This window comes from Mirounga leonina, unplaced genomic scaffold (assembly GCF_011800145.1).
Source record: "Mirounga leonina isolate KUSES-001 unplaced genomic scaffold, KU_Mleo_1.0 Mir_174, whole genome shotgun sequence".
NCBI lineage: Eukaryota > Metazoa > Chordata > Mammalia > Carnivora > Phocidae > Mirounga > Mirounga leonina.
Window position 1 is genome coordinate 39,138,099 of NW_023270451.1, and position 14,877 is coordinate 39,152,975.

Genomic DNA, 14,877 nt, shown 5'->3' on the forward strand with positions numbered 1-14,877 from the left:
CTTTAAGAGTTTAATATGTATCCAGAAATATTTGTGTGACCGTGTTGAAAATGAGTGTATTTCAAAATGGGTACAACCTATGAAATTACTTGGCATGATCAAGTGTTTTCTTCTGAAAACCAGAGTGCCCTAGTAACTGTGCTGTTTGGAAGGAAGGCAAAGACTGTTTTTTATCTGTCCTGTAGTTGAAATGCAGCCTCATAGTATAGTAGCTGTTAAGTTTTTCAGTTCTTAAAACCTTAAATTAGTTTTACTTTCACTTTTTTGTTAAAACATTTAGCACTGTTACAAGCATTTGCTCTGAGAAGTTGTTTTTCCTTGTACCATATTTTTGGTACCATTTGCCTGGTTGTTGTATTTACTTTTTCTGTTTAAAAAAAAAAACAAAACAGTGGTGCCTGGGTGGCTCAATTGGTTAAGTGTCTGCCTTCGGCTCAGCTCATGACCCCAGGATCCTGGGATTGAACCCTGCATCGGAGCAGGGGGTCCGCTTCTCTCTCTCCCTCTGCCTCTCCCCCAGGGCTTGTGCTCTCTCTCTCCCTCACTCTCTCTCAAATAAATAAATAAAATCTTAAAAAAAAAAAAAAAAGAATAAACACATGCTCACTGTAGAAAATTCAAATTTAGCAAGATATAAAAGAGAAAGCCCAGGCACTCCCAATATCAAAAGACAGTCATCAGTAGCTAGTGAACATCATTCCAGTCTTCTCATTTTACATATATGAGATCATACTATATGTGCTGTCTTGCAGAAACTGTTTTCACTCTTTCAGCATTTATATTGTGGAGGAGTCAATCTAATGAAAATATCATCCTTTTGAAGGGCTACAGAGTATTCCATCATAAGGATATAGCATAATTTATCTAAATCTAAGGATATACCATAATTTGTTTAATGCTTATCTTCTTCATGCACAATTGGCCTATTTCCTCTTTTTCCCTGTTAAAATACCCCTGCAGTGAAACATCTTGTATATGCCAACTTTGTACACTGTCCCAATTTTTTCAATAGGGTAAATTCCTGGGAGAAGAATTGCTCTAGCAAAGGATAAAGATGGAAACTATTTTGATTTACCAAAAAAGTAAAGAAAAGCCTGGTTTCTAACATCGGGTACTGTTTGTTGGTTGTCACTGGTTTTCTGTCCCTCAGTAGTGCAGCCACCAAACGACCAGGGGCCAGAGTGACAAGATGCATCCTGGAGTCAGTATAATTTAAAGGCAGCACTGCAGTGCTAGGAGCCCTGTGCAGGATCTGTAGTCTTGGACCTTTAGAAAGTATGAAATGAAGATGGCTCAGCTGGATGAGACATACTTTTCCATAACTGTGGCCTAACACTCAATAGAAATATTCCCTTCGGTGTGCTAAGCCCTGGGCTAAATACCATACAAAGACAGGGGGAAAATCCCCGTTTTCAGAGGAGCTCTGGTTTTAGTGCTTAAGCATTGCTTTTCTAAGTGATAAGATATGGAGGCTGTGCAGGAGGACCTCACAGCCATCCTGCCAACTTCCTGATTTGTATGATTTGTAGATGAGGCTGGTTCAGGTCCTTTGATGTCAAGTCAGATACCTGGAGTGACTTAGCTAGAAATATAACAGGAACAGGAAGAACCCAGATTACTCCATTCCCAGTCCAGTGTTCTTTCTAAGAGGCCCTGTAATAAGATTTTTAGAGAAGCAGGGCAGTGTAGGGGTTAAGAGTGCAGTTTTGGAGTCTGACAAATTTGAACTTAAATCTTGGGTTCACCACTTTCTAACTCCGTAACATTGGACATGGCACTTAACTCTCTGAGGTTTTGTTATCTGTTAGATAAGGTTCTTACCTCATAGGATTATTGAGGAAATTAAATAAAATAATGTTTTAAGATATTTCAGCATAGTTCCTGGAAAGGGAAGTGCTTGATAATGAATAAATTAGTAGCTCTTTGTTCAGCGATGCTTTTCTAAATCATTTGGACCTTAAGATCATTGGATTTTAGGCCTGAAAGCGGGGGAGGGCTCTAAGCTCATCTAGTTCAGTCTTTTTGTTTCACGGGGAAGGGAGCTAACATCCCTGAAAAGTGAAGTGACTCCATGCGACCCATAGCTTCTCCACAGCCTAGCTCAGTGCCCGCCTTTCCCAGCTCCCTAGAGCTGCATTCTTTGTGATCTTGTGAAATGAATGAAGCCAGAAGTGTTTTTATGCATTTTTCATGAAAACTACTTCTAGGGATGTTCTTGCATCTGGCATAAACCTGCTTTCTATATAGATTGTTGCCATAGTTATGTGATTATTTTTTGAACAGCTCTTAGAAACTAAAATTAGGGGCACCTGGGTGGCTCAGTCAGTTAAGCATCTGCCTTCGGCTCAGGTCATGATCCTAGGTTCCTGGGATCGAGCCCCACACTGGGCTCCTTGATCAGGGAGGAGTCTGCTTCTCCCTCTGCCTCTGCCCCTCCCCCTGCTCGTGCTCGCTCGCTCTCTTTCTCTCTTTCAAATAAATACAATCTTTAAAAAAAAAAAACTAAAATTAGATAAATGGCTTAACAGAAAGTGCTTATAATTTGGTCATCTTAAACTCAGATTAGATTGACTCCTTGAAGTTTCTGCAAGAAATCTTAAGGTTTTACATTTTTGTTAATTTTGCTTTCCTTTTTTCTAAGATCTGTCTTCCCTGCTTTTGCTTGGTTTCCTCTCAAAATGATCCACATAAAATTCTCAAGTCTTACAAATAAATAGTATTTCTTTTATTTTGGATTTTGGTTGTCTTGGTTATTAAAATCTACATCTGTGGTATCTCTATTATTTGAAGATTCATGTGTTTTCAGAATACAGATTAGTATAAAATCAGTCCTTACTCTCAAGGAAAATAGCAGGCTGATGTTTTTGCCTGGAGGGATTTAGAGAAGCTGTTACAGCCCCTCACCTCAAGAAGCATCTCACTGTCGGGGCGCCTGGGTGGCTCAGTCGGTTAAGCGTCTGCCTTCGGCTCAGGTCATAATCCCAGGGTCCTGGGATCGAGCCCCACATCGGGCTCCCTACTCGGTGGGAAGCCTGCTTCTCCCTCTCCCACTCCCCCTGCTTGTGTTCCCTCTCTCACTGTTTCTCTCTGTCAAATAAATAAATAAAAATCTTTAAAAAAAAAAAAAAAAAAAAGAAGCATCTCAGTGTCTGTAGCATCGCACTACTGCTGGAGAATCACCCAGGGCAAGATGTAATGGAGCAGAGCACTCAGTCATCAAGCCCAGACTTTAGTGTGGTGGGGATTCAGAACAAGGCAGTCAGGGAAGCCTACAAAAAGGAAAGGAGCCTCGACCTTGAGCTTGAAAAAAGTCTAGAATGTGGTGTATCACAGCAGAGACAAGAAAGGCTAACTAGGACGAGGGAAGACAGGACTTTATACATGAATATGTATGTGTGTGGATGCATAGATGTGTGATCTGTCAAAACTTCCTTCTACCTTTGTCTTTTCCAGGCTTTCCAATTTTCCCATTTTCATATCTTCTCCTCAGCCAAGCACAGAACCTTGCATGAAATAGATACTCAATAAAACTTAACTGAATTAAATTATGTTTCTAGAGTAACAATTCTCTGCCCACACACATACACTGTAACTCTACTGCTATGTATCTATCTTATTGCTGACAGAAAAGCTGCATGTCCCTCTAGCTTGACCTGTAGCCTAGGAGCTCAGGGAGCCTTAAGCAACCCCTCCTCTACCTGCAGGCCCCATGTTGGGAGTAGTCCCATCACTAACATAATACCTGGCATTCATATCTATGGAGCCTGTAAGTCTGACGTCTCATCTATATTTTTACTTTCTCTGCTTGTTTCCTCAACTACACATGTTACCTCCTAGGCAGTATAACAAGTTATTAAAGGGCAAACATCAAATCACCTTCTTAGTATTCTGTTTTGGATAAGGTATAGATTGGGAAAATTAGACTTTCCAGTGAGATCTACCCATACACACACATGGGAAAAAAGCTTCCCTCCATACATGGATACAGCCAAAGCCAGGTGTTTTCAAACACAGGTGCATTTAACACCTGACGGGTATATTTAATGAGCTCAAATGTAAAACATTAAATTTTAGCTGAAATGAAATCGTACTTGCATTCTAGGTAAAATTCTTGCAAAGGTCATTTCATCTGCCTAGAAGGTAAACTATTAGGCAGAATATTAAATATAGTCAGTATTGATCAAACTTAGTGTCTAACATGTACTTTAACCAATGACAGTATTTGGAGAGTTGAAAAAGATTTAAAAACTTGAGGATAGGGGCTCCTGGGTGGCTCAGTCGTTAAGCGTCTGCCTTCGGCTCAGGTCATGATCCCAGGGTCCTAGGATCGAGCCCCGCATCAGGCTCCCTGCTCTGCGGGAAGCCTGCTTCTCCCTCTCCCACTCCCCCTGCTTGTGTTTCCTCTCTCACTGTGTCTCTGTCAAATAAATAAACTAAAATCTATTAATAAAAAAATTTAAAAAAAACTTAAGGATATTAAAAAAAAAAGAGGATATTTAAGGAAATCAGAGCCCATATTATAAGTAGATAGAAGCATGTGCCTTTCTTGTCCCACGTGCGTGCACACACACATACACACAAACACTGGCTAATCATTTCTCCTTTGGGCTTATAGTTCCAAGAGAGCAATTTATTTTTAATTCTTAAATCTGAAGCCTAAGCCCTGTATGACAGGGACATATGAGTACTCATTTATTCCTTACTCAAACCCTTGAGTAGTACTAGAAAATTAGAACTGTTCTGTTACCAAACTCTTGGGTATTATTTCCCCCTTTTTTTTGGAACTTCATACCCTAGTGCCTAAATGTTCATTTAGCTAAAAGAAAACGTATTTTGTTTGTGTTTTTAATCCCAGCTCCTACATGGGCAGTTATTTTTTTTTTTTTTTAAGATTTTATTTTTTTGACAGAGACACAGTGAGAGAGGGAACACAAGCAGGGGGAGCAGGTGAGGGAGAAGCAGGCTTCCTGCAGAGCAGGGAGCCCAATGCACGGCTCGATCCCAGGACCCTGGGATCACGACCTGAGCCGAAGGCAGACGCTTAACGACTGAGCCACCCAGGCACCCCTGGGCAGTTAATTTGAAGAGTAGCATGTCTTAAAGATCATTCAAAAGAATATATCCTTGGATGTGCCAAACATAGTAAGGAAACTAAATGAACCTGTGAACAGCCCTTGTTGTGAAATACTGATACATGCTCACTTCTAATCATCAGGAAGAGAAAAGTGAGTTTCCAGACTAGTCAAAACATTACTCAAGGATTTCATAGTAAATATCAAAGCCTTAAGAGTCCTGAATAAACTGGCTCAACTGAATATTTTGTAAAAATTTATTATCACAGAAGTCTACAAAATATCTTCTAGCTTTAGACATCAGTAGGATAACAGCAGTTTAAGCTTCATATTATCCAGTGATTCTTTTTTTTTTTAGATATTATTTGTTGATTGAGAGAGAGTAAGTATGTGTGTGAGCTGGGGGAGGGGCAGAGGGGGAGAGAGAATCTCAAGCAATCTTCTCACCGACTGTGGAGCTATACTTGAGGCCAGATGCCACAACCCAAGATCATGACCTGAGCTGAAATCAACAGTCCAACATGCCTAACCAACTGAGCCACCCAGGCGCCCCTCCAATGATTTTTTTTTTTTTAAGATTTTTATTTATTTGTTGGAGAGAGAGAGAGCACAAGCAGGGGGAGCAGCAGAGGGAGATGGAGAAGCAGACTCCCCGCTGAGCAGGGAGCCCGATGTGGGACTTGGTCCCAGGACCCTGGGATCATGACCTGAGCCGAAGGCAGACGCTTAACGACTGAGCCACCCAGGCGTCCCCCCTCCAATGATTCTTTAAACCACTCTATATATCTGGCAGGGAAGGGATGGGTATGTTTGCATTTGGGGTTTTTTTGTTGTTCTTCTTGTTTACTTTTCTTAATTTTTTTTTTTAATTTATTTGAGAATGAGAGAGAGAAAGAGAGAGAGCATGAGCAGGGGGGAGGGGCAGAGGCAGAGGGAGAACTAAACTCCCCGCTGAGCAGGGAGCCCAATGCGGGGCTCAGTCCCAGGACCCTGGGATCATGATCTGAGCTGAAGGCAGACGCTTAACGACTGAGCCACCCAGGTGCCCCTGTTGTTGTTTTTAAAGATTTATTTATTTATTTGAGAGAGTGTGTGCGAGCAGGGGGAGGGGCAGAGAGAGAGAATCTTAAGCAGACTCCCCGCTGAGCACAGAGCCCCACATGGGGCTCCATCCCACGACGCCAAGATCATGACCTGAGCCAAAATCAAGAGTCAGGCGCTCAACCAACTGAGCTACCCAGGTGCCCCTATTTACATTTGAAAGAAGTTTTTTTCTAAATACAAAACTACTTTAGAAGACTGGTGGTAGTGATATATCCAAATATATTAGAGTTTAATCTGGAGCGGGAAAACACCCAAAGCAGTCACCATCTTCCTCTTGCCCTCTGCCCCAGCTAACCAACATTCTGAAGAAATCACACAAGATTAAATTAGATCCTGTCTCAAGCCAAACATTGTTATATGTACTCTAGCAAATTAACATACTCATACTTTGTATTTTCTCAACTATATCTTTGCCTCATCTGTATCAATTGTATTTTTACATTACTGACCGCTTCCTGTCCTTTCCTTTTATAGGATTATAGCTGGACAGACATCCGCTGCCCCTTTGAAAAACGAAGAGATGCAGCATGTGTGTTTTGGGACAATGTAGTATACATTTTGGGTGGCTCTCAGCTTTTCCCCATAAAACGAATGGATTGCTATAATGTCGTGAAGGATAGCTGGTATTCCAAACTGGGCCCTCCGACACCTCGAGACAGCCTTGCTGCCTGTGCTGCAGAAGGCAAAATTTACACATCTGGAGGTTCCGAAGTTGGTAAGGACTGACTCGGTATTTTTCTTTGGGGAAGGTGTTTTACCAAATATGTTTCTTGGCTTTCATATTTACATAAACAGTTGATGTTGTCTTTTTGAGATAATTTAAATACATATCTGTCACATTTTAGAGCCCATTTTCCTGAAGGTTTACCTTACTTTTCTTAAAAAAATCCTTTTATAAGAACTTCAGCTTCCTCGATTATGTTAATTGTCCCATTTTTTTCTCACACCATCTGGATTTTAGTTCTACCTAGATTAGTTTTATTTTTTTATTTTTATTTTTTTAAGATTTTATTTATTTGCGAGAGAGAGAATGAGAGAGAACATGAGAGGGAGGAGGGTCAGAGGGAGAAGCAGACTCCCTGCTGAGCAGGGAGCCTGATGTGGGACTCGATCCCGAGACTCCAGGATCATGACCTGAGCCAAAGGCAGTCGCTTAACCAACTGAGCCACCCAGGCGCCCTTTTTTAAAGATTTTATTTGTATTTATTTGTGAGAGAGAGGAAAAAGCGGGGGGGGGGGGGGCAGAGAGAGAGGGAGAAGCAGACTCCCCGCAGAACCAGGAGCCCGACATGTGGATCGATCCCAGGACCCTGGGATCACGACCTGAGCCGAAGGCAGACGCTTAACTAACTGAGTCACCCAGACACCCCTAGATTAGTTTTAGATACATAATATTAATTTGCTTTTAAGATTTCAGAGTTTGGGGGCGCCTGGGTGGCTCAGTTGGTTAAGCGACTGCCTTCGGCTCAGGTCGTGATCCTGGAGTCCCTGGATCGAGTCCCGCATTGGGCTCCCTGCTCGGCGGGGAGTCTGCTTCTCCCTCTGGCCCTCCCCTCTCTCATGCTCTATCTCATTCTCTCTCTCAAATAAATAAATAAAATCTTAAAAAAAAAAAAAAGATTTCAGAGTTTGGCTCACTCCACAGACCCTTTAAAATCTCTTTATTACATTCACACTTTTAAAATCTGTTATACCTTATTACCTTTTCTTTCTTTGTATTTGAAAAAAGTAAGAATGATCTTTCTCATTTGCTTTTATTCTTTAACTATGTAATATAATGGCTGGTAGTGGTGTTTTATGCTCACTGAGCAGAACAGGGTATGGGTTTGTGTGTAAAAAATCTTTCTCGTCAATGGGTAATTTGTTTGTGTCCAGTGGTGGTCTTTTTCTAAATGAATAAGTTTTCTAAATGGATATTCTAGGTACAGACTAGATTAATAATAGCTTTAACCTTTTCAAATAATTTCTTTAGCTAAATAATGGGCTTATAAAGAAAACTAGGAAGACCAAGTAAACCTAAGGTGTGGAATTCAAATGTTAATTAAGTCCTTATTTTCTTTGAGATTTTTATATTAGGCCAAAGAATGTTTTACTTTTGGTCAGCATATTTATCTGTTTTAAGTTTTTACTCTCCCACAAAATATCAAATGAATATTAGAAAAATTAAAGATTTTTTAAAATGTGACTTAAGAAATTACCTTCCCCCCAAAAGCATTTTTTAGAGAATGTCTCATACAGCATATTTCAAATACAATAAATCCTAAAGATAATAGAAAGTAACTGTTCTATAGAAACACTTTTTGTAGAAAGTAGAGTAGGTAACTTCATATCTTCAGCAATTACTAAGTTTTTTACTTAAGTAGTAGTTTCTCATGTCTGCCATACACTGTGTATTTCCCCTTAATATCAACCAACTGAATCTCATTGAAAATATTTTAAAAGTTAAAAAGAAATTATTGTTAATTGGGACCATTGCTTCTTCCATTTGTTACTCCCTGAACTTTGCTTTCTGTAGACTTTGACTGTGATTGAGAATTTTAGGGGTGGTGGTGTTTTTGACTATTAGCAAGAACTCCAGGAGTGGGAGATGAGATACGATTTGGTTAAATTTTAATTTTTTTTCTCGGGAAGGAAAAAAGCACTTGTTGCTTTATTAGTATCATTTCTAAAACTCTTTATTGAGCCCCTATAATGAGACAGGATGTATATGTTTTGCTGTTAAAATGTGTAATCTTAACCAGTTAAGCATCTGCTTTCCGCTCAGGTCATGATCCCGGGGTCCTGGGATCGAGCCCCACATTGGGCTCCCTGCTCAGCAGGGAGCCTGCTTCTCCCTCTCCCTGCGCAGCTCCCCCCACTTGTGCTTGTGTGCGCTCTCTCTCCCAAATAAATAAATAAAATCTTTGGGGAAAAAAAGTGTAATCAAAGCACACCAGAGACATTCAGTGATACCTTGAGAGTATAGTCAAAAATGGGCCAGCATGACTTCAGGGCTTACTCACACAGCCACTGAGAGTAGTCAGGAAAAATAGTTTTGTTAATGGTGCAGTGACTACTATAGAATGTTAAATGATAAACTTTAGAATATTATCAGATAGTAGTTTTCAGAGTCTAAGTATGGATTTACCATCTATAAATAGCTATGCTTTTCTCCTCTATAAGCATTTAAAGTTTGAATAATTCCCATCATGCATAACTGGGCACGAAAACATATGTAATGTTATTTAATTTTTCTTCTGAAATCAAACCAATTTCCAATTACCAATAAATAAGTCTCTCCAGCAGATCCTTTTTAAAAATATTTTTCTAAGGTCCATACAAAAAGGTTTAGCTTTTTCTTAAGTTATTCCTCCATTTTGCTGTTACTGTTAACTTTAGAAAAGACTACAACTTTGGGGGTGCCTGGGTGGCTCAGTCAGTTAAGTGTCTGCCTTCGGCTCAGGTCGTGATCCCAGGGTCCTGGGATTGAGCCCCACGTCGGGCTCCCTGCTCCGCGGGGAGTGTGCTTCTCCCTCTCCCACTCCCCTTGCTTGTGTTCCCTCTCTCGCTGTGTCTCTCTCTGTCAAATAAATAAAATATTAAAAAAAAAAAAAAAAAGGGAAGAAAAGACAACTTTAAATTCTTCCCTCCAGTAACTAATGACCCAGCTCTACCGTCAGCTCACTCCAAACCCACACATATACTAAGTGAGGCATGATGGAGCCCTTTTTCTTTTACAGGGAACTCAGCTTTGTATTTATTTGAGTGCTACGACACGAGAACGGAAAGCTGGCACACGAAGCCCAGCATGCTGACTCAGCGCTGCAGCCACGGCATGGTGGAAGCCAATGGCCTGATCTATGTTTGTGGTGGAAGTTTAGGGAACAATGTTTCTGGGCGAGTGCTGAATTCCTGTGAGGTGTATGATCCTGCCACAGAAACGTATGTATCCATTTAAAAGTCTTATTTTAAAATTATCTGGGAATAGACCTGTTCTTAACTCAGTGAAATTATGCTGTGTATAATTTGTCTTTCAAGTAACTTCTTTCTTTATTTAGATATGTGTTTGTAAACTTATATGTAGAAGTGTATGGGAATAACCTTATGCATAACTCATTAAAACTACACTGTGTATAAAACAAAAAACAAAAAAAGTCTTATCTCACAGTTAATTATATTCTAAAAGCTCAGAGGAAGAAGGTGGCAAAAAGTAGAAGGAACCCAACAGAAGAATTTAGTTCTTATATTAAGAATGTGTACACACTTTTGAATGAGCTAGGTTCGGGACATGTTTATGTCCTGGACCCTTCCTCTGTGCTTTAAGAAATGACTTGACCTTATTTACCCTGTGGGAGCCCCTCTCTTTCTGTTCCTGTTTGTGCAATAAATGCCTATGAATGAGACAAGTTTGACTAATTCATCAAATTCATAAAATATTTTTGTTTGAAGTCAGGAAATGTAGGGGAGATGGAAGAAATTTACAGTCAGTAGTAACTTTGCCTTTATTTTTTTTTTTAAGATTTTATTTATTTATTTGAGAGAGAGCGAGCAAGCACAAGCCAGGGGAGAGGCAGAGGGAGAGGGAGAAGCAGGCTCCCCACGGAGCAGGGAGCCCGATGCGGGGCTCGATCCCAGGACCCCGGGATCATGACCTGAGCCGAAGGCAGACGCTTAACTGACTGAGCCACCCAGGTGCCCCATAAATTTGCCTTTAATTGGAAACATTATATATTGATTTGTGTCATCATATCCCTAGGTATAATGTCTTAATTCTGAGTTCATGCTTACTAAAGTATGTTTCGATACATATTTATTCATTACGATTATTCTTAAATCTGGGAAGTAAATAACTGCTTTTTAAAAGGCAAAATCCAGGGGTGCCTGGGTGGCTCAGTCATTAAGCGTCTGCCTTCGGCTCAGGGTCATAATCCCGGGGTCCTGGGATCGAGCCCCATATTGGACTCCCTGCTCCAAGGGAGGCCTGCTTCTCCCTCTCCCACTCCCCTTGCTTGTGTTCCCTCTCTCGCTGTCTCTCTCTCTGTAAAATAAATAAATAAAATCTTTAAAAAATAATAATAATAAAAGGCAAAATCCTAAAGAAATAAATAGCCAGTTTTTCTGACCTTGTAATTAGTGATGGAACCTGTTCAATGTAGCCAAATGTAATGTGCCAATTACTGAAGGGGTTGGGGGTGATAAGTAGAGTGACTTTAATAAAGAAATGACCACAGGTAATATCCCTGTCAGACCGTTTGTCTGATACTCAGAACATCCAAGGAGATTTGATAAGAAAAGTTATTTATTGATTTGAAAAGATTGTTCTTCCTTTACCAGAACAAATTATTGGGTAAATATGTTCAACTTAAATGTTATGCCAAAGAGCTGCACCAAGTCTTATGCTCAAGTTTGATATTTAGGAAATATTGCCAGATTACAAAACATAGAAGTCTTCCACTCCAGCTGTTGTTTTTTTTTTAATGAAAAGTAAGAATTACAAAATATGATTAACCATGTGCAATTATTTATTTATGCTTCCCACCTATTTTTAAAGGATTTAAAATATAAAGAACTCTCCTAGGGGCACCTGGGTGGCTCAGTCGTTAAGCGTCTGCCTTCGGCTCAGGTCATGATCCCAGGGTCCTGGGATCGAGCCCCGCATCGGGCTCCCTGCTCGGCGGGAAGCCTGCTTCTCCCTCTCCCACTCCGCCTGCTTGTGTTCCCTCTCTCGCTTTGTCTCTCTCTGCCAAATAAATAAAATTTTTTAAAAAAAGAAAGAAATAGAATTGAAAACAACTTATCTTGAAACACCTTTTGCTAAAGTGTTGGGACTAGAGACGTCTGGGTGGCTCAGTGGGGTAAGCCTCCAACTCTTGATTTCAGCTCAGGTCATGATCTCAGGGTCATGAGATCCAGCTTCACATTGGGCTCCATGCTCAGCAGGTGGTCTGTTGGAGATTCTCCCTCTGCCCCTACCCCTTGTTCTCTCTCTCCCTCTCTTCTTCTCTAAAATAAATAAATCTTTAAAAAAAAAAAATGTTGAGACTAGAAAATCTCTTTGAGATCATCAAATTTACTACTTCTCAGTGTTTTTCAAAATGTATCTTTGTACTTACCTGGGCACTCTGGGGATACCCCTTATCTCATTCTATCATCCATCACTTGAGCTATCTGCCCCATCTTGTCCCAGACTATAAGAGGGGGGTGTATACCAACTCTCTTCCCTCTTATATCAGTCTCTACTTTACCTCCCAGACACCTTATGCTCAAAAAGTATTACAGCATACTAATTGGAAAACTGTGGTCTCATTATCCTGCTTCCTAATTATTTTTTCATTTCTAAAAAATCTCTCAAAGTAGAACCCATACTAGATAAACTCCAGGATTCTAAATTTTGAGATCTTTATTCAGGCACTATGAGTGTAAATCAGTATATTCTTATTCATAGTAGCAGGGGAAAGGTATAAAGGAATTCTGCAACCTCAATATTTTTTAAAACTAGGTGGATATATTTAGTTTGGGGAATATCTTAAAACTCACACAAGTTAGCATTTCTTTTGTACATATTGAGCTTATGCATGAAACTTGAATATTCTATATTCTCTTCAATGCCCTTAAATTTTCCTAAGTGAAAAGCTAGTGTGACTATAATTATCCAGATCTCAAAATGAAAAGTTATGTGCTACAATGATTTCCTTTTTTTAATATGTGATCTATCCATCTAAGTTATTTTTTATAAGAATTCTTTCCAATTTTTACAGTTTTCTTAGGTGTTTTGTAACTACAGTGGTTTAACTGGAAGCGAAGAATTGAAGCCTTATGGATATGACATGACACAGTTGCTGCAGTCAGAATTTTAAGAAAAACTTCTAAACACTAAAGTCCAGGTTGGGGAGAGCAAGCACCTAGTACATACTCTGCATGTGAAGTTACAGGAAGAAGAAAGTATATTTTGTGAAACTTCCTAACTCTAAACCTTCAGGAGACTTAGCTACACAGATCTTCTTCCACTTACAGTGGGGTTACATCCTGATAAACCCACTGTAAGTTGAAAGTACTGTTACCTTGAAAATGGCATTTAATACAGCTAACGTACTGAACATCATAGCTTAGCCTAACCTACCTTAAACATGCTCAGAACACTTACGTTAGCCTACAGTTGGGCAAAATCATCTAACACAGAAACTGCTTTGTAATAAAGTGTTGAATACCTCATGTAATGTATTGACTACTGTACTGAAAGTGAAAAACAGAATGGCTGTGTGGGTACAGAATGGTTGTAAGTGTATCACTTCTTTACCCTCGTGATCCCATGACTGAGTGGGAACTGCAGCTCACTGCGGCTGCCCAGCATCATGAGAGTATCATATAGCGAGCCCAGGAAAAGATCAAAACTCAAAATGTGAAGTACAGTTTCTACTGTATGTGTTTCACTTTTGCATTATCATAAAGTCAGAAAATCCTAAGTTGAACCATTGTAAGTCAAGGACCACCCTACATAAAAATGTGCTCTTATTTTATATCATGGACATGTGTGGAGAAGAAAGGGGTATATATTTTGAATTTTTCCAAGTCAGATACTATGTTTAATACACGTTGACAGTCGCTTTGTGCGGCTCACTGCATGGAGAGGGAGTGGAGGGCCAGTACTGGCTCCCACCTCTGAGCTGAATGCTGGTCTTTTCACCTGGAAGAGCATGTGTGTTTACCCTGGGGGGGGGGGGGGAAGGAACAGTGTTGCCCACCTCACCTTACAGAGTGCTCTGAAAATGAATGTGGCAACTGTCAAACCACTTTTAAAACAAAACAATTTTATGAATATAATTATGGCAACAAGTTAATATTTCAGAGTTAATCATTACGTCCTAATTATATTTTGAAAAGTTAAATTTAGTAAATTATTTAAAAGAAGAGAAATAACGAAATTAAAGAGTTACACTTATGTCAGATTACCTTTTCTTGTTGCTTGGACACTTTTGGTTTTTGTTAGCTATTGAGACACAAGCCTGTGTGCCAGGACCACCTTCACAATCACAGACGTCAGTCGTATGTGTGGGATTGTATGCAAAAGGAGGAATTGCGTCTCACAGAAAAAAGTAACACACGTCTGTGTATATGAGGCTGCTACCTATGAATTAGTGTTCTCAACACTTGTGTCCACATTTATGTTCTCAGTCTTGTTATTTTTTTTTTAAGATTTTATTATTTATTAGAATGAGAGAGAGAGAGAGCACGAGAGGGAGGAGGGTCAGAGGGAGAAGCAGACTCCCTGCCGAGCAGGGAGCCCGATGCGGGACTCGATTCCGGGACTCCAGGATCATGACCTGAGCCGAAAGCAGTCGCTTAACCAACTGAGCCACCCAGGCACCCCTCTTGTTATTTTTTTTTTTAAGATTTTATTTATTTAGTTATTTGACAGAGAGAGAGAGCACAAGAGAGCACAAGCAGGGGGAGCAGCGGAGGGAGAGGGAGAAGCAGACCCCCCTGCTGAGCAGGGAGCCGATGTGGGACTTGATCCTAGGACCCTGGGATCATGACCTGAGCTGAAGGCAGACGCTTAACTGACTGAGCCATCCAGGCGCTCCTCAATCTCATTATTTATAGTAGTGGCCATGAACAAAACAACATGCTAATAAGCTATTAAATTTGACAGAATGACAGTACTTCTGTTACTAGTGCTGCCTAAAGTTCTAAATGTACATTTGAAGGTGGACATATGAAAAGT

The 14,877-nt window shown here is 40.1% G+C and overlaps 1 protein-coding gene across 6 annotated transcripts in view; it reads left to right on the forward strand.

Annotated features, from left to right (window-relative positions):
- Window positions 1-14,877, forward strand: part of KLHL7 (kelch like family member 7) — a 69,675-nt gene that overhangs the window by 51,733 nt on the left and 3,065 nt on the right. For all 6 annotated transcript variants that reach the window (XM_035020731.1, XM_035020729.1, XM_035020728.1 and 3 more), the window contains 2 exons: window positions 6,651-6,891; window positions 9,896-10,097. In XM_035020731.1, coding sequence (XP_034876622.1) covers window positions 6,651-6,891; window positions 9,896-10,097 — 443 coding nt within the window. The remainder of the gene's footprint in view (window positions 1-6,650; window positions 6,892-9,895; window positions 10,098-14,877) is intronic.